The sequence below is a fragment of the Dichotomopilus funicola genome (genome assembly GCF_033296635.1).
Source record: "Dichotomopilus funicola strain CBS 141.50 unplaced genomic scaffold C8A04scaffold_56, whole genome shotgun sequence".
Classification (NCBI taxonomy): domain Eukaryota; kingdom Fungi; phylum Ascomycota; class Sordariomycetes; order Sordariales; family Chaetomiaceae; genus Dichotomopilus; species Dichotomopilus funicola.
In genome coordinates, this window is record NW_026944077.1 from 147,108 (window position 1) to 169,782 (window position 22,675).

The window sequence follows — 22,675 nt, forward strand, 5'->3', positions numbered from 1 at the left end:
TCGTCGCCCTGCCCCTGTTCGCAACAAAATATTCAAGCTTTCGACCAAAGTCAAGTGTTGGCGAAGGAAGCCAAAGACGGCCTGACCACTCCGTCACAAAACCCCAATCAAGTGACCACCTCACTGTCCGGCGTCATCGTGCAGGCCTGGTGCAACACCTTGGAAACACCCGATCACACTCCCACCCATTACATTACCTCACCCCCCCAAGATGGCTGCGACTGCTTCCGGGCGTCATGCTTGGCGCCAACTGATGCGCGACACCTCCCGCCGGTCGGTCTCGACCAACGGCAGCAACTTCCTGCGGTATCAACAGCAACTATATCGATCCCCCTTCTCCCGACAAGTTTCGTCTTCGTCTGGCCGTGTCGCGCTACGGTCTCCGTCCTCACTTCTCCGTCAACAACAGCAGCAGCAGCCGCTCGGGCAACGCTTGTACAGCTCCGAATCGTCGCAGGGCAGTGGCAACACTACCCCCCCTCCTCCTCCTCCTCCACCAAAGAACAGCAGAAGCCAGGTCAAGTTCTGGCCATTTGTAGTCGTCATTGCCCTTGGTTCGGGTGGTTACATGCTCTTGGTGAACAACCGGAAAGGTGTGTTTCTCTTGTCCTGCTCGGCGGAGTTACAGGGGGCGAGGGACAGAAAGAGGCGCGGGGTCTTACAAGCCCTCGATTCTCGGTGACGGATGCAACACTTTCGCTCCGTCTATTCTTCCCGGGCCTCTCCCTCCCTGCCGTTCCCTACCCCACTCAGTCTATGGTGGTCCCAACCTAGGAGATTTCTCAAACACATGCTAACCACCCCTTCTTCGCCCTAGAAATGCCTCCGACCGACAAGAACGCCCAGGGCGCCACGCCCGCCTTTTCCCCGTCCGAAGTGACTGTCCTCTTCGTCCTCGGCGGACCCGGCGCCGGCAAGGGCACACAGTGCGCCCGGCTCGTCAACGACTACCACTTCAAGCACCTTTCCGCCGGTGATCTCCTGCGGGCCGAGCAAAACCGCCCCGGCTCGCAATACGGCCAGCTGATCAAAGACTACATCAAAGACGGCTTGATCGTGCCGATGGAAGTCACCGTGGCGCTGCTGGAGAACGCGATGCGAGACACCATCACCGAGAGCAAGGGGGCGACCAACAAGTTCTTGATCGACGGGTTCCCGCGCAAGATGGACCAGGCCCTGAAGTTCGAGGAGATCGTCTGCCCGGCCAAACTGGTGCTGTTCTACGACTGCCCGGAGGCCGAGATGGAGCGCCGCCTGCTGGAGCGCGGCAAGACGAGCGGACGAGCGGACGACAACGCCGAGAGCATCCGCAAGCGCTTCCGCACGTTTGTGGAGACTAGCATGCCGGTTGTGGACCACTACGAGAAGGAAAACCGTGTGGTCAAGGTCGATGCTACGGCCACTCCGGATAAGGTGTATGCCACGACCCAGGAGAAGCTGAAGAATGTGCTGGGGGACAAGCTTTGAATGGGTCTTGAGGTTTGACTTGAGCAACTGGTGGCCAGTCCGTCCTACCAGGGTTGGCTGCCGTTACCCTCGCTTTTTACTTTCCTTTTGTTTTTGATGTCTTCTTTTGTGTGTTCTATGTCTTGGGGCTCTCGGGTGGTATAATAAATAGACTAGATGAGCGGGAGCATGAAACGGCAGCGGGTGCTGGGGCAGAGGAGGGTTTTACTTCTCAGACTATGATTCATCTACCTTGCATTATTTACGTGATCTTTTACATACCATCTTGGCCATCTAATCTCTCACGGCTTCCCTTTACTCGAGCGTAGACCGTTTGATTTGCGACTTTTTTTTTAGCTTCTTGATTCTCTACATAGTATGGGCCTTTGAGCAAATCACTAGGTGTAATCCCGTGCCCACATTGTGCCCCAGGAATGCAATAAGACGCCATTAGATGGGCAAAGAAACACAAGGCCGTTGTCCATGCATGCGATGAGGAGGATGGCGCCCATCCGGTTGCCAGTCCACGCATAAAAAACATTGCTAGCGAGAAAACCTTCGCAAGCATCCATCCATATCCCTCGTTCCTCGTCCATCTTATCAATCGCCTGCCCGTACTTGCGCACAGGACGCAAATCCAATCCGCAAAGAAAGGCGCTCCCGGATATCTTATCCCTGCGACGAAAGAAAACATGGAAAACAAGGCAACACAAAAGAGCATCGTTCCGTGAGAGGCGTCTAACCGCCCTTTTGCCCCTTTTCCGTTTTCCTCGGTACCAACTCCAGACCGCCAGACCAGAGTGCAAGCAAAAACGCAATGATTTCATTCCCTTTCTAGCCCTTCCCCCAGCCTCGACCTCCCCAGGCCGGGCCATCTATTTGGGGTGTGTGAGTCTCGCCTCAATCGTCCTCATCGGTGCGCGGCTTGCGCGGCTGGCGGCGGTCGCCGCCGCCACCTCCCTGGTGGCCACCGATGTTGGCGTTGGCTAGCTTACGCTCGAGCTCGAGCTGCTCGCGCTCGCGCTGGCTGTCGACGTCGGACTGGGCTTTGCGGAGGACCTGGAGGAGCTGGTCGACGGTCGACTTGTACTGGCCGACACGGGTGGCCAGCTCGCGCCACTGCTTCTCGCCGAAAACACGGTAGGTAGTGCGGTGCACCAGGAAAACCTTTTGCTGCTGTGACAGGCGGCCCTCGACCAGCTTGGCGCGCACAACGTCGATCGACCACAGCTCAACCTCCTCCAGGGGAACCTGAAGCGCCTTGACAATGTTGGCGTACGGGATCTCGCGGTTGGGGGTGCTAGCGGCCAGGGAGGCGAAGGTAAGTAAGCGCATCTTGCGTTGCAACTTGTCGTTGTCAAGGTTCTCCTTCTCGATCCAACCCTGGTGTTCGTCCTTAAAATCGTTGTAGTCCTCGAGGTCCTGCTCCGTAAAAATGTCGAGCAGCTGCGAGTATACTGGGTGCGAGTCGCTGAGCGCCTGCACGCTGGGCAGCACCCGCAGGTCCTGGAAGTCGAATCGTGTGGGGTGAGAGATAGCAAGGCGAAGAGCCTTAAGAGAGAGCTTTTGGGCCTCTTCAGAGGTCACCTCTTCTTGCTCGTCACGGTCGAAGGTGCCAAGGGCCTTGATAAGGTAGTGATAGGACTCCCTATTGCAATAATTTATGTGTTAGTAACCAGTCAAATCGCTCGGTCCCCACGAAATTTCAGCACTCACTCCTCATAGCCAGCGTCAGCCGCCGCGTCCGAAACTTCAACATAGAGCCTCCGCTGGTCATCCTCATTTGTCTCCCAAACCTTGAACCAACCCTCCAGATTGTGTAGCCTCGGCTTGAGGAGTTCGAATTGGCCGTGCTGCCGAATGAACCGAGTGATCTGGAGTAACACGTTGAAACGGAGCGGGTTGTTTTGCGGAAGAAGATTGAATATGGTGCTCAAGGCGTTGGCGGCGAGCGTGAAACCATGTGTCGGCGACGATGTGATGGGCTTCTGAAGGTTGACACAGACGGTAGGTAGATACTTCTTGGGATCGTTTGACTGAAGAACCAGGTGGATGAGGAGGTTGTAGGCGCCCGTGAACTCCTTCTCCGGGACCCCATTGAGGGACTGCGACGCCTGGACAAGGAGTTGAAGAGCCTCTTCGTTTTGCTCCTGGGATAGATGTTTCTTAACCTCCTCATCAACGTGGAGGTAGCCGGCCATCTCCTGTGCCAGGTCGGCAAACGTGCCGTCCACGAAAATGAGCTGTGGGGAAGCCATCTTGACGAGGGCTTCGAGACGATCGATTACCTCTCGGATAACTTCCTCTACGTCAATCTCCTGTTTAGCTTTCGAGAAGGGAGTCAAGCTGGAACCCGACGGGATGCCTCTGTCGCGTTCCTTACGTTCGAGAACGAGGGGCGGGGAATCACGGAGATTGTTAAAGCGTCCGTTGCCGTTTCCAGAATCGTTGCTCGGCGACTTGGGAATTGCCGGAGGAGACCAGGCGTCGTAGAAGTCGTAAGGAATTCGAGGACCCGGCGGGAGCGACAATCGGACCGGCGGCTTAGGTTTGTTGGTGGCCTTGCCCTCGGTTGCGATGACCTGCTCAACACCTGGACTGGCAGAATTTCCCTGCCCCGCAATCGTCGCCATTTTTTCCCGATGTTCTGTGCGGTGATGGTCACGTGGAAAAGACGCTAAGCGATATTGGGAAAGTTAAGCGATAAATTGGTGGGTGCGTTTGTGTTCGGAAGGTGGGGCAGGTCGAGAACCACCTCTGAATGGAAGCCGCTCACGGCGCCGCAGGCCTGTTTCTCCAACCCGGCGCCTGCGTTCCCATTTTGACAATATTCATCTTAGACAGCAACCACAACATCTTGTCTCGATTTTCCGGAATCTTCACGGGATTTTTATTAATGGTTTTTACTAAACAGGATTACCACTCTCAGCTTTCTTTGTCAGGCCGCGCATGTGCGCAAGTCACCGACCTAGCACGAGCAGGCTGTCAGAGGGCTAGGAGACTGCCTTGTACGAATATTTGGAGAGCAGTTTTCACCTCCTGGCCATAGTTGGCTCCAGACTTGCTTGGCCCCGATGGCCGCGGCCGTTCAAAGAGATTCACACGCAACTCAAAGCTCCCAGTATCACTTGTTTTCAGCACAGAGTTTCTGGCTGGGTGACATAACCCTTAGGTGCTGGCGCGCTTGGCCTTTTTGGCCTTGTGGCCGCAAACACTTGACACTCACTCGCCACCACATATCCCCTTTCGGTCTATCAACCAAATTCAACCGGACACCTTGTTATCTGATCGGGGTGTTGAAATAAATCATCGCGAGAAACTTCTGAACCCCACCCTCGGGCCCACGACATCCAGGTCATACACTTGATGAGAGCAGAAAAGCTTGGTCCAACGTACGGATCGTGCCCCCACAAGCACACAAAGTCCCAAACTGAGCTCTTAGGAGAACTGAAAGCTTTGCTTCTACCCCTCTGGACTCAGGAACTTGTTTTCGGACGCCAGGATCTTGTCTCAGGAAGAGTCACAACAACCATTTGACCTGGTGGGCAGGCCATTTGACCCCCCACTCAGTAACAGTCATGACCACACCGATCCAGCCCTACCGCACGGGAAGTTGACCCCCCTGCATTGAGCCAAGACCTGCTTGCGCCCGGGTGCGTCCCTGTGGCGGATCATCTGGTGGCCCGTCCTGCCCGTTAAACCCCCAGTCGGGCTGTCCAATGTGAGAGCTCCTTGCTCCCCGCGAGTCTGTCCAGTCATCCCGGGCAGCAGGGCCACAGAGAGGCTTGCTGGAACCCAGCAAGGCCTCCACTGCTGTAGCTTTGAGCAAGGCGCGGCTACCCCGGTCAACCCGGTTCCATTCCCCAAAGCTGGAATGACCGATGCGCGCTCGTGGCTTGTTTCTCCTTCCCACGAGGCCTTCCTCGCTCTCTTGGTTTTCCGAGCACTTTGCTTCAGCGACCGATCTTGGCCCAAAAAACAGGCTGCCACACCACACCCCTCTCGAACCGCCCATCTTGCCGGCCACACTTCTCTTTTTTTTCCCCTAACGAATTGTTGCTCACAGCCCCTTTGAATCACTCGCTACTTAATCTGAATCGCCTGACCTCGAAGCCTCCGCAAGCCGCGCTTATTCCGGCTTCTCGTCAGCCATGGTTCGACGGGCTGAAGGCAGCCATCTCAAGCGAGGCCGAGTTCCCGTAGGTGCCTACCTGCTATTTCCTTTTTGAAGATAATTGCAAACCTCTTCTTCATCGACATGGCACCGTCTCCACCAGGCATGCTCCGCCGATTAATATTTTGCTTATTGCAGGGCTCGCAAGACGACGAGAACGAATCCTTTAAGAAGCCGCGCCGCTCCGAGCGCATCTCATCGCAGCGCGCGACCGCTGCCACCGACAACGATAACCATGTCTTGCTTAAGACCCCCGTGCAGAATAAACACCAACTTCCTTCGCCGTTGACGCACCTCGCCAGTGAGAGTACCGCCGGTCTCGACAAGGACGTTGCAGCTACCCCCCCTCAGGAGCGCCCGAGCCAGGTGGCTCGCCGCCGTGCCGATGAGGGCTTCTCCCAGGGAGTTCTAAGCTCGCCGCCTCAGGATACGCAGGCGTTCAGCCAACAGGATTTCGATCCCAATGCTCCGTTAGTTGAAGGAATCGACGAGCTCAAGGAAGGCGTATGGGGCTATCTTCTCCCGTTAGACTCCCAATTCGTGCGCTCGCCCGTGGTGTTGAAGAAGAAGGGTACTTGCTCCCCCCCTTCGGACACTACGGACCCTGCTGCGCCAGTGGTTGCGAAAAACGGCGGTAGCAAGGCTCAGAAGGGGCCGGGCAAGAAGGCGAAAAAGGATGATTCGGCAACATCTGGGGGTTATCTCCTCGGGCGACACCCAGAGTGCGGTAAGTCGACAACTCTCAGAACAGGGCGACTGTTATTCACGAGGACCAGGACACTAACCCTTGACGTTATCAGATATCCGCGTGGACGATCAGGGTGTTTCGAACCGGCACTGCATTATTTTCATGGAGAACAAGGGCAACGGCACCACCGTCGTGATTGAGGACTTGTCGCTCAACGGGACGTTCATCAATGGCGGTCGGCTGCATCGGAATGACAGGCGCGAGCTGCAAGAAGGCGACGAGATCAGTGTCACGACGGCCAGCGCTGGTTTCATATTCCGGTACCCCAGATGCCGACATGGGCAGCCGTTTGCGAAGGAGTACACTATCAAGCAACAACTGGGCAGCGGTCATTTCGCCGATGTATTCTTGTGCAACGAGCGGTCGACGGGTGACGCCTATGCCGTGAAGCGTTTTACGAAGCGGCAGGATGAGGACAAGTCCAAGTACGAAGGCTTGCATCAGGAGGTTGCTATGCTCATGGGCATCAGCCACTCCAATGTCTTGTGCCTCAAGGAAACGTTCAACGAAGCTGAGGCCGTCTATGTTGTGTTGGAGCTCGCGCCTAACGGCGAATTGTTTACATACATCACCGAAAACCAAAAGTTGACAGAGGGGGAGGCCCGCAAGGTGTTCTTGCAGTTGTTCGAGGGCATGAAGTATCTGGTAAGTCTGTTTCTATATCCCCCATGACCCCCTTTCGAAGGAAACTTAGACCTCTGGAATGTGCAATATTAACCCCCCTGGCCTCCAGCATGACCGGAACATGGTTCACCGTGATATTAAACCCGAGAATATCCTCCTTATGGATAACGATCTGACCGTGAAGATTGGCGATTTCGGCTTGGCCAAAATTGTTGGCGAGACATCGTTCACGACGACACTCTGCGGTACCCCGAGCTACGTGGCTCCCGAGATCCTCGTTAACAACAGATCCCGCAAGTACACCAAGGCCGTTGATGTTTGGTCACTAGGAGTGGTGCTGTACATCTGTCTTTGCGGTTTCCCGCCCTTCTCGGACGAGCTAAGGCGGCCAGACTTTCCTTACGACCTGTCAGCCCAAATTCAGCGGGCGCTTTACGACTACCCTTCCCCGTACTGGGATTCCGTTAGCGATGAAGCCCGTAAGTTTCGTCTTCTTCTTCTCCCCCCCCCCCCACCCCCCATCCCTCCGCTGCCTCTTGGCTTTAGCCTTTGCATATTTCCGTGCTGACCAAGATTTCTTTCTCAAGTGGACCTCATCGACCACATGTTCATTCTCAATCCCGACCAGCGTTACACGATCGACCAATGTCTCGCTCACCCCTGGATGACCCAGAGGTCCCTCGGCGTCAATGATAGCACCAATGGCCTGGTCTCGGGTCTCGCGGGTCTCGAAATGAGCCGCCGCGCTCCACACCGTGAACGCACCATGCTCAGCTCCATCAACACCTGCACCGTCACGGAGCGGGTCCCTGCCGGTGCGGGGCGGCCCGATGTCAAGGTGTACGCCAAGAATGCTAAGACCAAGGCTGGGGCTGCTGCGACATCGCCGACGCCGAAGCGGGAGGCCCGACCGGACGATAACCGTGACCCGGGCGAGTTTATGGAGATGGGCGGTCGGGGTGATCAGGAGCTGTATGGGAACGATGGCGCGAGCCGGTATCCGACCAAGGATATTGGGGGCGAAGTGGTGGGAACAGAGGGGAAGGTAAAGGGGAAGGTGAAGGGAAACAAAGGCGGTCGTTAAGAAGGAAGTTGTCGGCAGGGCGTTGATGGGGCTGAGGTTCGACGCTTATTAGGATTTTCCGGAGCTGGGGGTTTCTTTTCGCTCTGGCATAATGCAGCGCTGTTGTGGGTTTACCTTGTCTGGGTTATCTGGCCTTTTGTTTTTTCCTGATGGGAGGGGGTGTTTGTTTGGAGGGTTTTGCGGGCTTCTTTCCTTGCCCCCTCAGATACACACACATACCGCCTGTCTGTTGACTTGTCTGGTTTATAAAACCCCGTTTGTTGGGCCGGAAGTTGATCAGGTATATTCCTGCTACATCAAGGGGGGATGTTTTGTTAGTTTGAATGGGATATCAAGGATCATTGTATTTTGCGAGGATCTGGTCATGCAGTTGCAAGCTCGTGGTGGATGGTAAAAAGATTAGAAGTAATTCGAGAAATGCAATCTTCAGAGGATAACGAGGTATCAGGTGTGCATGTACAATGGGTGAAAACAGGGTGTTTGTTTCCCATATTTATTGATTAGTCGTTGTGTTTGTCATCGTCTTGACATCATGCCCCACTGAGCCAGTTTTTTGACAACACAGGGGGGGATTGTCTCTGTTGTCCAACGGGTTTACATGTCTGCCTTTACGCCCTTCGTTTTACGTGCATTTGTTGTTCTGTCAAATCTCTGAAGTTTATTGGATGTCATTTGTGCAACAGCCCCTACAAGTGGTAGACAGCTGGAGATTAATCAGCGCCTTTTTGCGACACACACATAGCTTAGCTATTCGAGGTGGAATCTTCAGTTTCCTATTTGGGTAATTAGCTTAGACAGCTCCTTGAGAAGTTGAGATATGCGAAGGATGAGAAAACATCAGATGAGATCTATAAAGTAGATTGATCTCCGAGGAGAGGAGGATACAATGAAATCAGTCTCATCAGCTCAAGTTTCAAACTTCGGGGTTTCTCATTGAGTACTTTGAACAATAAATCAGTGCCAACACTGACATCAACATCAAGAACCTCCTCGTCGTCATCGTCATCATCACCACCACCATCATGGCCGCCAACTCAAAAACCATGAAAGCCATCCTCATCTCTGCCTTCGGCCCTCCCGAGAACCTCATCATCAAGGACGATATCCCGATCCCCGAGCCCACCGCCCCGGGTACCATCCGCATCCGAATCCGCGCCTTCGGCATCAACCACGCCGAGATGCACATGCGCCGCGGCGAGTGGGCCGAGTCCGTCCCCATCAGCGGCATCGAGTGCGTCGGCACCGTCGACGCCTGGGGCCCGCCCTCCCCGGCAAACACAGACACAGACACATCCCTACCCACCCTCTTCCCCATCGGCCTCCCCGTCGCAGCCGTCATGGGAGGTCTCGGCCGCACCATCCCCGGCAGCTACGCGCAGTACACGGTGGTCCGGCAGGAAAACGTCGTCCCGCTGGTCTCGCCTGCAGCGTTCACCGCGAGCTCTACCAGTTCATCATCGCCTAACAATAACATCCCACCGCCTCTCCCCTGGGCCGAACTCGCCGCCCTGCCTGAGTCCTACAGCACAGCATGGACCTGTCTGTTCCGTAACCTGGCGCTGGAGCGCGGCCACAGACTTCTCATCCGTGGCGCCACGTCGGCGTTTGGTCGCGCCGCTGTTAACCTGGCTGTTGCCGCGGGGGCTATCGTGACGGGCACGACGCGGAGTGAAGGGAAGTTCGCGGCGCTCCGGGCGCTGGGCGTGGCGGAGGTGTTGCTGGAAGCGCCTGGGTTGCCGGAAAGGTTGCTGGGGGAGGGGAACGATGAGAAGGTGACCGAAAAGAAATTTGACCGGGTGTTGGAGCTCGTGGGCAACAGCACGATTGTCGAGTCGTTGAAGCTGGTGAAGCGAGACGGTCGGGTGTGTTTGGCCGGGTGGTTGGGCGGGCTGGAGCCGATTGCCGAGTTCAACCCGCTGCTGCAGATGGCCAGCGGCGTGCACTTTAACTTCTTTGGAAGCTTTGTGTTTGGGACGCCTGAGTTCCCGCTGTCGGATGTGCCGCTGGGTGAAGTGGTGCAGGCCGTGGCAGAGGGCAAGTTTGACGCGAAACCGTTCAAGGTGTTTGCGTTTGATGAGATCCGAGAGGCACATCGGTATATGGAGGAGGGCCGGGCTGGTGGGAAGATGGTGGTTGTCGTTGACTAGTCAGGTAGTTATGAAGGGCATCACTCATAAGGATATCAATAAGCAACATATCTCCAACGTCCCCGTGTTGTGTGCACTGTATGTACAACCCAAAACATGGCACAAGAAATCCCCAGGAAACCCGCAACAGCAGATAAGACAGTCTTCTCCAGACTAATGTAACCGGTTACAAAAAAGTGTTCATTGATCATTCATTAAAGATTACGCCAACCACCACCCATTCTTCCAATACCCCGAGCCGGTCAACCAACCCACTAACCAACCCATCACCAACCCAAACCGGTCTTGCTCCCCTTCAGTAAACCTGCCCCAGCTAAGCTTTATCAACGTTAACCAACCCCAAGTCAACCTTGCCCGCCCACCGCACCAATCCATGCACAACCTTGTTGAGAGCGATTCCTGGTACCAAGTACGAGCCAACATAAAAACACGACAGCGAGGGAAAAAGAAAAACCACCAAAAAGACGACACAAGATATACCTTTACAATAAGCCCGCAGCAACAAGCAACCAGGCACGACAATAACAACAATAACAACAACAACAGACAGACAACCAGAGAGACAGACACACCCCATAACTCCTTACACCCCGTCACCCACTTTGAAAACACGCCGGCTGTTTCGAGTGTGCATTTTGCCCAAAGTTCATCCTAATCCCGTCCATTTCCTTTCCTCATCCACACCCCGCCCGCATCCAACCGTTCATTCATTCCCTCAGATAATTAGAGACACAGGGAGGCAATCAAACTCCCATTTTTTCCCTAGCCACAACAGGTACCCAACCACCCAGAGATCGGAAGGTAAAGCAAGGATCAACCCAACTGAGGGGGGGTCAAGATCCGAGGCCTCCCCCGCCACATTATCAAATAGAATCGATACACCGGAAGAGAGAACTGATTCGAAGGGTTAGAGGGAGGGGGGAGGGGCCGGTAATGGTAAAACCCCGTATTAACAAATGGAAATTAGAGAAAAAAGGGGAAAAGGAGGAAGAAACAAAAGAGAGAGAAAATGATTGCAAGAACGCGGCGCGAGCCAAAACCTGAGCCTCTAATCAAGCCAAGACAGCCAGATGACGGGCGAGCGTGCAGAACCAGGTGAGGAAGGAGATGGGGTATTATATCCAGGAAAAAGGCGAAGACGTAGATTGATGACATCTCTCCTCAATCCGAATACCCCTTCCGCCTTTTCAACACCGGCATCCCACACGTCACCACCGCAACCCCCAACGCGCTCTAGCGTTCAGGGATGGGCGTCTTCGCCAGTCGCCCACCGGCACTGACCCGCTTCTGCAATCGTGAGTCACGCTCTCGCTGCGCCTTGTCGCTGTTACCACTACTACCGAGACTCGTCAGGGCCGCGGCTGGGCCCAGACCCGCCGCCGAGGGACTGTCGTAAGACCCGGAGGCCTCGCTGGCGGCCTTGCGACCGCGTTTCATCTCGATGTACGCCTGCGCCGCCAAACTAAGGGGCACTTGCGGGAGGGCATCCGGGATCTCGGCCCCGTTCTGGATGAGGAGCTCGGCGACTGGGAAGGGGACGGAGCGGTCGACAGCCGATCCTGGCGCGGACAGCGTCTGGGATGGGATGGGCGACGGCGGGGCCGGGTCTGCGGCTGCGAGAGCGAGATATACGGCGTGTGTGCCGCGGGACTTGTCCGTCACGTTCGGATTGGCTCGGAGCGCGAGGGCGTAGAGGATCTGCTGGATCTCGTTGCGCTTGATACCGGCGAGCAGGCCGTCTTCTGCGTTGGCGAACCGAGAGAGTGTCGCCGAGATGGGCTCAACGTAGGCACGGTCGACGTATTTCGCGGTGATGAATTTCAGACGCTGTTCACGGTTGGACTGCGGTGTCAGCTTCAACGCTGGGTCCAGCCTGGCTTCGAAGACCATGTTGGAGACTCTATTTCCAACAAGAAGGAGCAATTCGATAATGTCAGGCGTAAACGACGTCGTATCCAGGGTGAGTGACCGGATCTTGCTGACGTGCGTCCCCAGCGACCGATGAATGCCGCTGCATTCGATACAGACGATGATGGCGAGATTGAGCGAGACCCATTCGACCTTGTTGTTTGACCCACAGTCGGCGCACCAGTTGTTGCCCTGGTCGTTCTCGCGCAGCGTCTGCAAGAGCTTGTCCGGTCTTTCCTCAAAACTATTTCCGCGGGACGTGCTAGGCCGCGCGCCGACGGTGGTACGGCGGAAAGGGATAGCGCTGGAGTGGCTGGCGTGGCCGACGGATGAGCTCTTTCCAACGAGCATCGAGCCAATATCAACTCCGTTGAAACCGAGGTCTGCGTGGGCCGTCGACGGCTTGTCCTTGAACGTTCGGCCTTCGACGGCGCTTTGCAGTGCGTTATTGATGGCCATAATCCAGCTCGACATGTCTTCTTCGGACGTAGCTTGGTACACTCGCTTGTATTGGGGTGTGATGACTTCGAAGCAGAAGCGGCGGTCGGCATTCCTCGCTTCTCGAACGGAAGCAAGACGCAGGTCAATAGGCTCCATATGGAGGTCCAGTTTCTGTTTCCAGTTGCTGTACTCCGAGAGCTTCCCCTGATCCAGAACGATCCAGAACCTAAAGTTTATGTTAGCTCTTTATTCTCTCCCCGTCCCGAGGCGTGGTTGAGCTAGAATGTCATATTAAGGAGAAAAGAAGAAGATGACGTACTTGTGCCAGCCTTGTTTGTTCAGGTTTCTCGGGTCAACATGCCCTCCAGGGCGGTTGAGAGCCCAGAGCAATCCTTCTTTCCTGTTGGGCGCTTCCTTATCGGACTGCACCGCTTGGTTGGGGTCCCGCTCTTCCAGGTCGCGGATGCCCTTGAACTTATTGTTCTGGCTGGGGCTGCCCACAGGAGCATGTTGGCTGAGACTGCCTGGGGACCTGGTCAAATCGCCAACACTGGGCGTGCCGCCCGAGTTGATGGAACGGGTCGGTCGCAGTTGTGACCCAGTGCTGTCTGCGCGCCCGATATCGGTATCGGACGTCGTCGGCTGCTGCTGCTGTTGCTGCTGTTGCTGAGCTGCTCCGTTCTGGTGGCTTTGGCTGTGGCTGGCCGCGGGAGTTGGCCCAGCGGCTGTGGCGGGCGGTTCGGGTTCTGTGTATGCGACGCTGCCCTTTTCAAGGAGCCGGCGCTTCTCTTCCCGCTCGACGCGCTGGTATTGATACTCCTTGTCGGCCTCGTGGACTTCAGTCGACAAGGCCACCAGCTGTGGGAGCAGCTCATCGACCTTCTTCGCGGTGCGCAGAAAGCACCTAGCTTGTGCATCCGCAAATTTGGTGAGGTTGGATAAAATTTCCTGGTCTTTACGGCCGCCAGACAGGTCCTGCATGAAGGACGAGTAGTCAAACCGCTTGAGCTCGAAGTTCCGCCGCTTCGTCTGGTACTTGGAGTCACTCTGCTTCGCCTTGACCGAGTCGTGTCGCTGGCCAAGGTAGCGGCTCACGTAGGCGTAGAACTCCTTGCTCTCCTCTTCGAAGTCGCGCTTTTTAGCCTCAGCCTGCTTGATGTCCAGCTGGTACAGCTTGTTCACCGGGTCGATGACAATCTTCTGCAGGTTGGCCGTGTTCTGGCGCTCGTAATGCAAAATCTCCCGGGCGATCTTGTCAAAGTAATGCTCAATCGCGGGTTGCACGGCGTTGGCGTTAGTCGACGAGACGTCCTTTAGAGCATCCATGAAAGAGGCAAACGCGTCGTTGGCCTCCTGCTGTTGTTGGTGCACGTATTCGGCCTTCTTGATCAACCGCTTCATCTGCGTCCTCATATTGCCCGTCTTTTGCTCAAGCGCTTTCATCGTCGCCCGGAAAACCGGTCCGTCGTCTGACATCGACATATCCTCCGTGGGTCTTGGGCAAGAGACGTCCACCTTGATGGGCTCCTTCGCAGGAACGGCGGGTGCCGGGAGAGCGTTGATTGGGTCGTTGTTGGTCTGTTGAGGCGAAGCAATCTCCTCGTGTTCCGGAATGGTGCCGATTTGAGACTCGAGGGATTGTGCCGACACGACTCGGACTTTGGGAGGAGCGCTCAGGAGCGGGGGAGTGGGCGAACTGGGCTGGCTTTGGTATGGGGAGGCATCTGCTACGGGTTAGAACATCTCTGCCGCTGAACGTGGTTATCTCACAGCTGGGAGAATACCTACTCGCAACGTAGAAGGAGAAGCTGGCCAAAGTTATCAGCCGGTGAGCTCGTTGGTCGTACTCAACAAACTGTACGGGAATCATCATATCAGCACTCTGGACCATCGCGCAAGACTCATGTGTGACCAACACTGCAAGAATTTCTCCAGCCTCCGCCCCGATCCTCCGCGGTCTTGGGCGGTTTCCAGCGCCATGTCCAGTCAAACGTCACTGAGGAGCTGCCCTCGGTCGAATAGCTGTTTCCTACCAGCGCAACGTTGGCGTTCTTGTGGAGATTCGGGTCGGCATGGAACTCGCGGGTCACTAGGTTTTCGACTTCGCGGGGCGTTGAAGCAAACACAAAGGTTAGGCCGTTGATCTGGGTGTCGGCCGGGGCTGCCACATCGGTATTATTCCCTGGGCTTTGGACAGCGGCATGTGGTTGTCGAATGATAAATGTGAAGGTGATGACGAGCTCGTCTTCGTTCACGAGTTTTAGGAGGAATGAGGGGCCATTAGAGCTGGGGTTTTCAGTGTCCTGCAGTCGAGAAGGCCGTTTATCAGTAAACACTGGCCGTGACTTGCTTCAACCGGGGGGCCTCCAACACCACCACTACCACCACTGCCAGCAATACCCACCAAGACAAATTCGACTGGAGCAGAGTCGCCAGAGCTTCGTAATGCAGATACTCTTGTAGCCGGGAATGCATTTGGAACGATGTTTATCGAGGTGCGCCGTTTCGGGCTAGCTATGACAGCAGAAGAGATAGATACTGTCAAAGAGAAAGGGATAATTAGCGTCCATTTGGTCCAGAGTGTAACATCGCCGTCGTCGTAGGGTGTGTTCCCGGAGCGCGGGGCAGGAGGAGGAGCGGGGTGCAGGCCAGCGTCGCGCAAAGCTCAAGGCGCGGAGCGCAAAGTGTTAAAGAGGGCTGCTCCTCCGGCTCTTTCTTCTCAACCAGGCGGCTTGCGCGGGGGTTGTTGAGCCTTGCGCGCGGAGACATTGCACAGACAGGGGATATCGCTCTTTGCCGAGTCGCACGGCGGGTCGGGAGGGGCGCGGAGATCGCGGGCGGCGTCCGGTTTTGTGAATTTCGGTGCTTGCTTTCTTACTTACAGCGATTCTGGTCTCTAAGAAAGAGAGTTGCGCCCTCGTCGGGCACGCTGCTAACGTTACCCATCTCGGCGCCGAGAATGCTGAACGGGGGACTTGGGTGCGAGCGGGACACACCGATGGTCGGCGGGGGTGAGGAAGGTAAAGAAAAGGGAAGGAAGCGGAAGGGAAGAGGTGATGGGTCGGCGTTTCGAGGTGGACGACGGTCGGCGGCAGTCGAATCCAGATGGCCCAAGGTTCCTGGTTGGTGACTGGCGACTGGCGGCCGACTGGTGTGCGGGCAGTTCACAGCGGGCGGCGCAGCGGGGTTGCCTGTTGCCCCAAATCAGATATTCCGGGCCAGCTTGCGGCTGGCAAGGGCGCTCGGCCGACACGCAACACGGGCTTCTGAAACCCTGCAGCGTCAGGGTGGGCCCTGGAACGGTCGCTTGGGTAAAGCCCCTGTAATTCAAGGGACTTGGACGGCAAGAGTGAATGTGAATGATACCTGTATGTTTCAAAATTACATACTTGGAATGTAAGAACAGGTTGCAGAGAGGGCTTCCCTTGACGTTAGAATTATTTTTCCAAATCCGGTGGATCCTAGGTGGATTTTCCCATTCTTTGTGATAATGACTTCCCGTCCTTTGTTCATGGTCTTATACTCATTCTTGCGTTCGCTGGCTTAACTCGGTATTGGTATGGTACAGCTGAGAATAATCACAGCCACAGCCACGAGGGCAGGCCACAAGGGAGGCCATGTGCTCGTGAGGAATGAGTTTGTGGCACGGGAATGTTAGGCGTGCCATATCAATCCTATGGTCGTTTTCGTCTGTTTGCATTGGTCTGTATGACGTCTTTATGATTGTCGCCTTCAAGGCAGCTAGATCCGATCTATTGTGAGCTGGATGCTCTAGGTGAGTGGAAGGGTCCCAGCGCCTTCAAGGTCGTTCACAAACCGCATGTGAGACTTCGTGTCAAAGCCACATGTTGTTCAGGCTGGCGATCAGTGACTCAGTCCCAAAAAAATCCCAGAGAGGCGTTATTGTGTTAGACCCTTGGCCACGTGAGGCTTTGCCGGGAATGTGTGCGCGTCTCAATACGCAGCTTCAATTAAGCCCAGCATTCTATTTACGGCACTGCCTGGCTTCGGGACCGGCACACCAAAATGCTGTTTGGCGGCACAGGAATGACCCGAAGCACGTCACTAGAGCGGGAAACCCCACCAAGGGCCTGTTCGTCTGATGTGAGTGTAATTTATCAACCGAGCGGATGTCGCAGAATCTGGGGTTGGATCATACGATGTACGAATACAAGAAAAACTAAAGGTAAGGTGAGTTTGCCGTCCAGTCCACATACTAACTACGCGGTACCGAAGGTTGGATTAATTTTGTTGGGGTTGTCTACTTCCAATTCTCGCAGGAATGGCCGGTGGATTTTAGGGGCCGAGAGTTTAGTGTACTTTTGTTCAGTGCTTCGTACTGTCTCGAACAAACTTAGGCAGGATGCTGCTGCGGTTGTCAAAGATCGCATTTGTTTCACGTATTCTATCTAGACGAAGGTTTCAAAAAGACAAGCCCCTTTTTTCAGAGAAATGGAACTTCTAAGCCACTCCAGAAACCCGAATCAAAGCTACTATGTATCTGTAATGTTAGCCACCATTCTAATGAATCTCTCCACTTGAAATATAGACTTTTGTCGAGTTTGGTGCCATCAAGCCCGATTAATTCCCGTCATGAAAGGCCGCTTTGAGAGAAAGTTGCATCCCTGCATTCTGATCCCCCAATCACAAGAAACCTCAGACCCCTCCATTTTTAGTGGCTCCAAAAGCCGGCCGGCCCAACAGCAGCAACCCTTTTCCCAGCGGGGCGTATGACGTTCTGGTCCAACCTCTCAAAGCTCCCAACACCCGATCAGTCTCCTGTGTTTCATTTCTGCTGTTCGCCACGATCCACCGGAAAGGAGTACAGCTGTTACACCACTCCCCGCCTTTGCGTTTCCCGATCTAGGTCTAATCCGGGCGCCGCTGCCCCTGTTTTGCAGCGCTCGGGCATCCTTCCTTGTGCAAACAATTCCGGTCGGCGTCGTTATCGCCATGACGACCGGCGCTGCACACTAGCCGACACCGCCAGATGCCCAGACGCCTCGAGAAGATACGCCACCAGAACCCCTCCCCGACGCTCCGTTTGAACCTCTATTCCACCTGAAACCTTGGCGTCGCACGCCCGCTGGTGCTCCCGGCCATGTCGACGGCGTCGCGATCCTCATACCATCCGAATCGCCGGGTCGGTAGTATACAAAGCCAGGACGATCATCACCGGAGTCGCTCGTTGTCGTCGAGAGCCCGCGCGGCCACCGTCAGTTACGATGATGCATACTCTTACGCCCTCCGTGTCGCCTTCCTACGATACCTCCTCCAGCCCAGGAAGAAGAGAAAGGAATATGTCAATGCACCGAAGGTCAAGGCTCCGCCGCGCGCCCACACGTCCAGCGTTGCCGAGCTAGTCAAAGAGCTGGTGCCCTCCGGATCGGCTTCGGTGAAGCTCCCTTCTAAGTTCCACTCGTCCCTCGAGAAGCGCATGTCCGGCGTCCTCACCGGCAACGAGAAATTGCCGGGGTTTAGCGATGCCGCTGTCAAGCGGACCTTTGCCGAGGCATACACGGCGTTTACCGCCAAGGACTTCCAAAAGTCCATTGACAAGGACCGCAAGGTTGAACCTCTGGTCCTGATCTTCTACTCGGCCGCCACCAAGGCGCAGGGGCGGGGAAAGCCGATTGAGGACCACTCGTGGAGGGTGCTCGTGGACAGACACTTGGCCATGTTCATTCGCCTACTCAGCAGCATCCTCCGCGAAAAGGGCGATACCGAGCTCGTCACCCGTTTGAATACACTGGAGAAGAAATTGATGAGCAACGAGCAGAGTTTGTATCTGGACACGGGCCAGCAAGACCATTCGTACGTCGAGGTAGACATCCCGCTGAGTTACGAGGTCAAGGACATGCACATGGTTCAGCTTGTCGCCAAGATCTTTGGCGTCACCAACTCTCAGGTTCAGACGGACATCGATCGGAACATGTCTGCGTGGACGGAGGAAGCCGCCCTCAAGGACTACAAGTCGTACCAGTTCAGGTTGGCCGCCGGCATGGCGGGCACCTTGCGGAAGCAGGATTTTGATGTGGACGACGCATACGACGAGTGGAGGCGAGGAGAGGCTCCGAACTTGGCTAAGATCTTTGCCGAGATCTTGATTGCTCGCCCGGATCTGAAGGGAGGGATCAGCGGGGGGTTAGACAAGCCGGCATCTGCTCGTCAGTCGATGTACGAGGATCAGGCGTACGCGGAGCTGAGCAGGATGCTTTCCGAGCCGGGATCTCCTGCGACCAACCTCGAGCCCACCTACAACATAGGGTCTGTTTCTCTGGATGATACCTCGAGCATACGCAGTGTGGACGAGCCGAGCTACACTTTCATTCCCTCCAATCCCCGGTCCGTATACAAAGTCATTCTTCAGTACGTGGTGTCATATGACCAACTTCAATCCGATACGTCCCAGTCGCCGCTGTCCGAGGAGACAACAGATTTTCTCGTGGAACTTGCGGTGCGATGGAGGATTCCGCAATTCTCTCGATACGTCGCCTTTATCGAGGTCGCGACGCGCAAATATCTGGACCAGGAGCTTCCGCCCGAGCAGCTTTATAATTGTTTCGACCTTGTGAAAGAACCCCTCGAGGAGCCCAAGAAACCAATATTGATACAATCGTACACGTTGAGTCTCAATGATATCAATCCTAGTAGGTGGACTATCGTTGACTTCGCGGGCTACCAGCAGTCTCTCAAGGACCTCCATGACGCCTTGTTGCGAGAGCTGTACGCTCTCCTCATGCGCTGCTACGAACCAAAGCCGCCAACCGTCGGTGTCGTCATGGCCCTGCTCAATAACCACGTCTACTCTGACCCTACCTTCACGCGGCGAGAAGACGAAGCCGCCGAGTTCGCGCAGCAGCTGGATAACGGGCTGCGTCAGCAAGCTGCCCAAGTGTACCGGGATTTCTTAGACAAGCATATCCCCCGCAGCCAGAAAGAATGGGATTTCAGCCATGTGGTGAACCTGGGCAGGGACGTGGTGGAGCTTGCCGAGCGGATTAAGAAACGGTATCGCAAAAACCCCGAGATCATGGGTGCCAGCCCCTTCCGAGCGCTGGTGGAGACAGCACTCCCGAGCTTTGAAGAGGACTGCCACGAGATTATCAAGCGAGTGCTCCAGATTTCCAAAGAGAGTGAGATCGAAATTGCGCTCCAGGATGGCTTTGATCTGTACAAAGAGCTTGTCGAGATCCGCAAAATACACGTGGAGGCGCTCCCGGAGAAGCCCTTTGCCTTCCACATCGAGAATTTACTGGACAGTTTTGTCTGGCGATGGATTCAGAATGTGGACGACAAGATGCCCGGGTTTGTCGAAGAGGCGATCAAGCAGGACTCCTTCAAGGTGCGGACGCGGCATGAGGGCGACATTCCGACCGATGATGAGCGTCACAGTGTGTCTATTATCGACCTTTTTTCGCTATTTAGCCAGACGGTGGATCAACTCCTCCAACTTGAGTGGAATGACGAGGTTCACCTCGCACGGTTTATGACGGCACTCGCCAAGTCATTTGCCAACGGTCTGGGCATGTATTGCGAGGTCGTGGACAAGCACTTCCTCAAGGAGATGGATCGGCGTAGCGAGCAAGAGATTGCGGCGGCCCAGAAGACGACACAGGAGAAGTTTTTCCAGTATGCGAAGGACGCTTGGAACTCCAAGGATAAGATCGAGCCGTTCCAGTTCTACCCTGAGGTTAGTGTCTTTCCATCACTCATTTGCTTCATAACTATTTTTACTAATAGTTTGTAGTCGTTTGTCAAGTTCAACAACATTGAATGGGCCATGCAGGGCCTCGACAGACTAGAAAAGCGCATGAACGCGGACGCTTGCGCCGAGCTATTGACTAAGGTCGACGGGCCTAAGAAGCCGGCGAAGCGCAAATATGTGTTCACAGTCAAGATCGTGGAGGGCGAGGAGCTGAAGGCGTGCGACCCCAACGGGCTTAGTGACCCGTACGTGGTGCTGTGTGACGAGTACCAAAAGCGCCTGCACCGCACGCGGGTGATTAACCGTAATCTCAACCCGCGCTGGGACGAGTCGTTCGAGATCTCGGTCGAAAGCCCGCTCAACCTGATCGCTACGATCTGGGACCACGATATGTTCGGTGACCACGACTTTGTTGGGCGCACATCGTTGAAGCTCGATCCCGTGCATTTTGGTGATTATTTGCCCAGAGAGTTCTGGCTGGACCTGGACACACAGGGCCGGATCTTGATCAGGGTGAGCATGGAGGGAGAACGGGATGACATTCAGTTCCATTTTGGGAAGGCTTTCCGGCATCTCAAGCGGACGGAGCGGGACATGGTGCGCGCCGTCACGAGCAAGGTATGCATGTCTATAATGTTTGTTTAGGTCGCTAGGGGATTATGCTAACCGTTTTCTTAGTTGTCGTTGCACATCAACTCGTCGCTCTCTCGCGAAGCTCTGCGTGGCCTCCTGAACAAGGGCATCACGGCATCTATGGCCAGCTTGTGGAAGAAGCGGCAGTCAAGCGCCCCCACAACCACCCCCCAAGAAATCGAGGGCGCGTTGCAACCGCTGTTCACCTACTTCGACGAGAATTTTGCCATCATGAAACAGACACTCACAGACGCCACCATGATGGCGGTCATGACCCGTCTATGGAAAGAAGTCCTTCTCGCCATCGAGAACCTGCTGGTCCCCCCATTGTCCGACAAGCCGTCTCCTCAAAAGCCTCTCACCCAGGCGGAGAGCGACGTCGTCTACAACTGGCTACAGCTCCTCTTTGCCTTCTTCAACGCGCGCGATCACGCCTCTGGAGAGGTTCTCGGTGTCCCTGCCGATGTCCTGAAGTCGCCTAAGTGGCACGAGCTGGCGTCGCTGAATTTCTTCTACTTTGACACCTCGGAGAACCTCATCCGCACGTCGGAGCGTATGGCCGCAGCAAACGCGCAGCGCGCCCAGCAGCAGGCGCAGCAAGCGCAGCAGCAGTTACAAACCCACCACCAAAACCGGCTGTCGATGTCAGGCTCCGCGGGGGGCTCCCCAGGAAGACTTGGAGGCGCTGGTGGCGGTGGGGGCATGCTCGGCGTACCCTCCTTCGGCCACCCCTCAGGCGCTGGCAACGTGCCCTTCGGCAGCCTGGGCACGATCCGCCGCGGTAAGAGCATCATGATGAGCCGCAACCTGGGCACGATGCGGAAGGCGAAAGAGGAGAAACGTAAGGAGGCCCAGGCCGACCCCAGCGACGATATGATCTTGCGGATTCTGCGCATGCGGCCCGAGGCTGTCGGGTACCTGAAGGAAAGGCAGCGGCAGAAGGAGCGCATGGCGGCTGCGCAGGCGGCGGCGATGATTGTGCGGCAGAGCGTCAGTCAGGGGCTGGCGGGAGGTGGGCCGGCGTTTGGGGGCGCGTTGTATGGCCGGAACAATATTCCGAGAAGGTGATGTGAGGGTGGGTTGAAGTTGAAGGAGTGGGCGGTCCCTCTCGGATTGAATGAAAAGGGGGAGGATAGGTGGACAGTATGTTGATGATGAGTCTTATTTTGGTGTTCTTTTTGTGGAACTGATTCTTCAGCTTCACTCGGGGTTAATGCGCGCAGAAGTGTGCGGGGCGCGCCACATTCTTTTTATGTTCCATGAAGCGTTGCTTGATTTACTTAGCGGTTGATGCTGGGTGGGTTAAGGGGGATAAGGAGGGCGAGGGGGCGTTGGAATCGGCAATACCCCGACAGTTTCTTCTCTCAATCACTTGCGGACGATGCTGACTAGTTGCTTTTCTGATGCTCCTTGATTCATAATGCTAAGGAGATAGTAATGAAATGAGGCGGGCATTTAGTGACGAAATATGTGTTTTGGAGGTATCATTGTGAGAGTTTAATTTACTATTATCACACTAATTCTCATAGGTATCTTTAAACCCCTTTTATGTGTTTTATATGCTGTTGTCAGTGCTGAGCAAAGAAGATGGCGCCAAGCCGTGGCTGCTGGATGACGAAAAGGGGTTAAAAGCTGTTTTGCGCAAGTGGGGTGACTAGGTAGGGACAAGTTGTTGTCCTTGGAAGTTGCAGCGAAGCTCGGTTTTTTGGACCCTTCAGACCACAGCTTAATCACCTATCTATGGGAGATATAAGCTGAATTT

The 22,675-nt window shown here is 55.3% G+C and overlaps 6 protein-coding genes across 6 annotated transcripts; 4 read left to right on the top strand and 2 right to left on the bottom strand.

Moving 5' to 3' along the window:
• Positions 1 to 211: 211 nt before the first annotated feature.
• On the top strand, positions 212 to 1,467 carry C8A04DRAFT_38995 (adenylate kinase-domain-containing protein; the record flags this gene model as incomplete). The annotated part of the gene is made up of 2 exons (XM_062784416.1): positions 212 to 593; positions 818 to 1,467. 2 exons carry the CDS (start codon positions 212 to 214, stop codon positions 1,465 to 1,467), a joined length of 1,032 nt encoding a protein of 343 aa, XP_062634975.1.
• Positions 1,468 to 2,346: 879 nt separating this feature from the next.
• C8A04DRAFT_13972 (uncharacterized protein) lies at positions 2,347 to 4,079 on the bottom strand (the record flags this gene model as incomplete). Its single annotated transcript, XM_062777916.1, has 2 exons — positions 2,347 to 3,094; positions 3,163 to 4,079. 2 exons carry the CDS (start codon positions 4,077 to 4,079, stop codon positions 2,347 to 2,349), a joined length of 1,665 nt encoding a protein of 554 aa, XP_062634976.1.
• Positions 4,080 to 5,704: 1,625 nt separating this feature from the next.
• On the top strand, positions 5,705 to 8,076 carry C8A04DRAFT_38997 (kinase-like domain-containing protein; the record flags this gene model as incomplete). Its single annotated transcript, XM_062784417.1, has 4 exons — positions 5,705 to 6,347; positions 6,421 to 7,013; positions 7,102 to 7,471; positions 7,580 to 8,076. The coding sequence occupies 4 exons, from the start codon at positions 5,705 to 5,707 to the stop codon at positions 8,074 to 8,076; spliced, it is 2,103 nt and encodes a 700-aa protein (XP_062634977.1).
• Positions 8,077 to 9,098: 1,022 nt separating this feature from the next.
• C8A04DRAFT_13953 (uncharacterized protein) lies at positions 9,099 to 10,223 on the top strand (the record flags this gene model as incomplete). Its single annotated transcript, XM_062777910.1, has 1 exon — positions 9,099 to 10,223. One exon carries the CDS (start codon positions 9,099 to 9,101, stop codon positions 10,221 to 10,223), a length of 1,125 nt encoding a protein of 374 aa, XP_062634978.1.
• A 1,233-nt stretch (positions 10,224 to 11,456) lies between these two features.
• C8A04DRAFT_13952 (uncharacterized protein) lies at positions 11,457 to 15,518 on the bottom strand (the record flags this gene model as incomplete). Its single annotated transcript, XM_062777909.1, has 6 exons — positions 11,457 to 12,798; positions 12,892 to 14,296; positions 14,343 to 14,405; positions 14,485 to 14,875; positions 14,977 to 15,110; positions 15,455 to 15,518. The coding sequence occupies 6 exons, from the start codon at positions 15,516 to 15,518 to the stop codon at positions 11,457 to 11,459; spliced, it is 3,399 nt and encodes a 1,132-aa protein (XP_062634979.1).
• Positions 15,519 to 17,673: 2,155 nt separating this feature from the next.
• C8A04DRAFT_13964 (uncharacterized protein) lies at positions 17,674 to 21,981 on the top strand (the record flags this gene model as incomplete). Its single annotated transcript, XM_062777913.1, has 3 exons — positions 17,674 to 20,265; positions 20,323 to 20,898; positions 20,959 to 21,981. 3 exons carry the CDS (start codon positions 17,674 to 17,676, stop codon positions 21,979 to 21,981), a joined length of 4,191 nt encoding a protein of 1,396 aa, XP_062634980.1.
• Between the last annotated feature and the right edge of the window lie 694 nt (positions 21,982 to 22,675).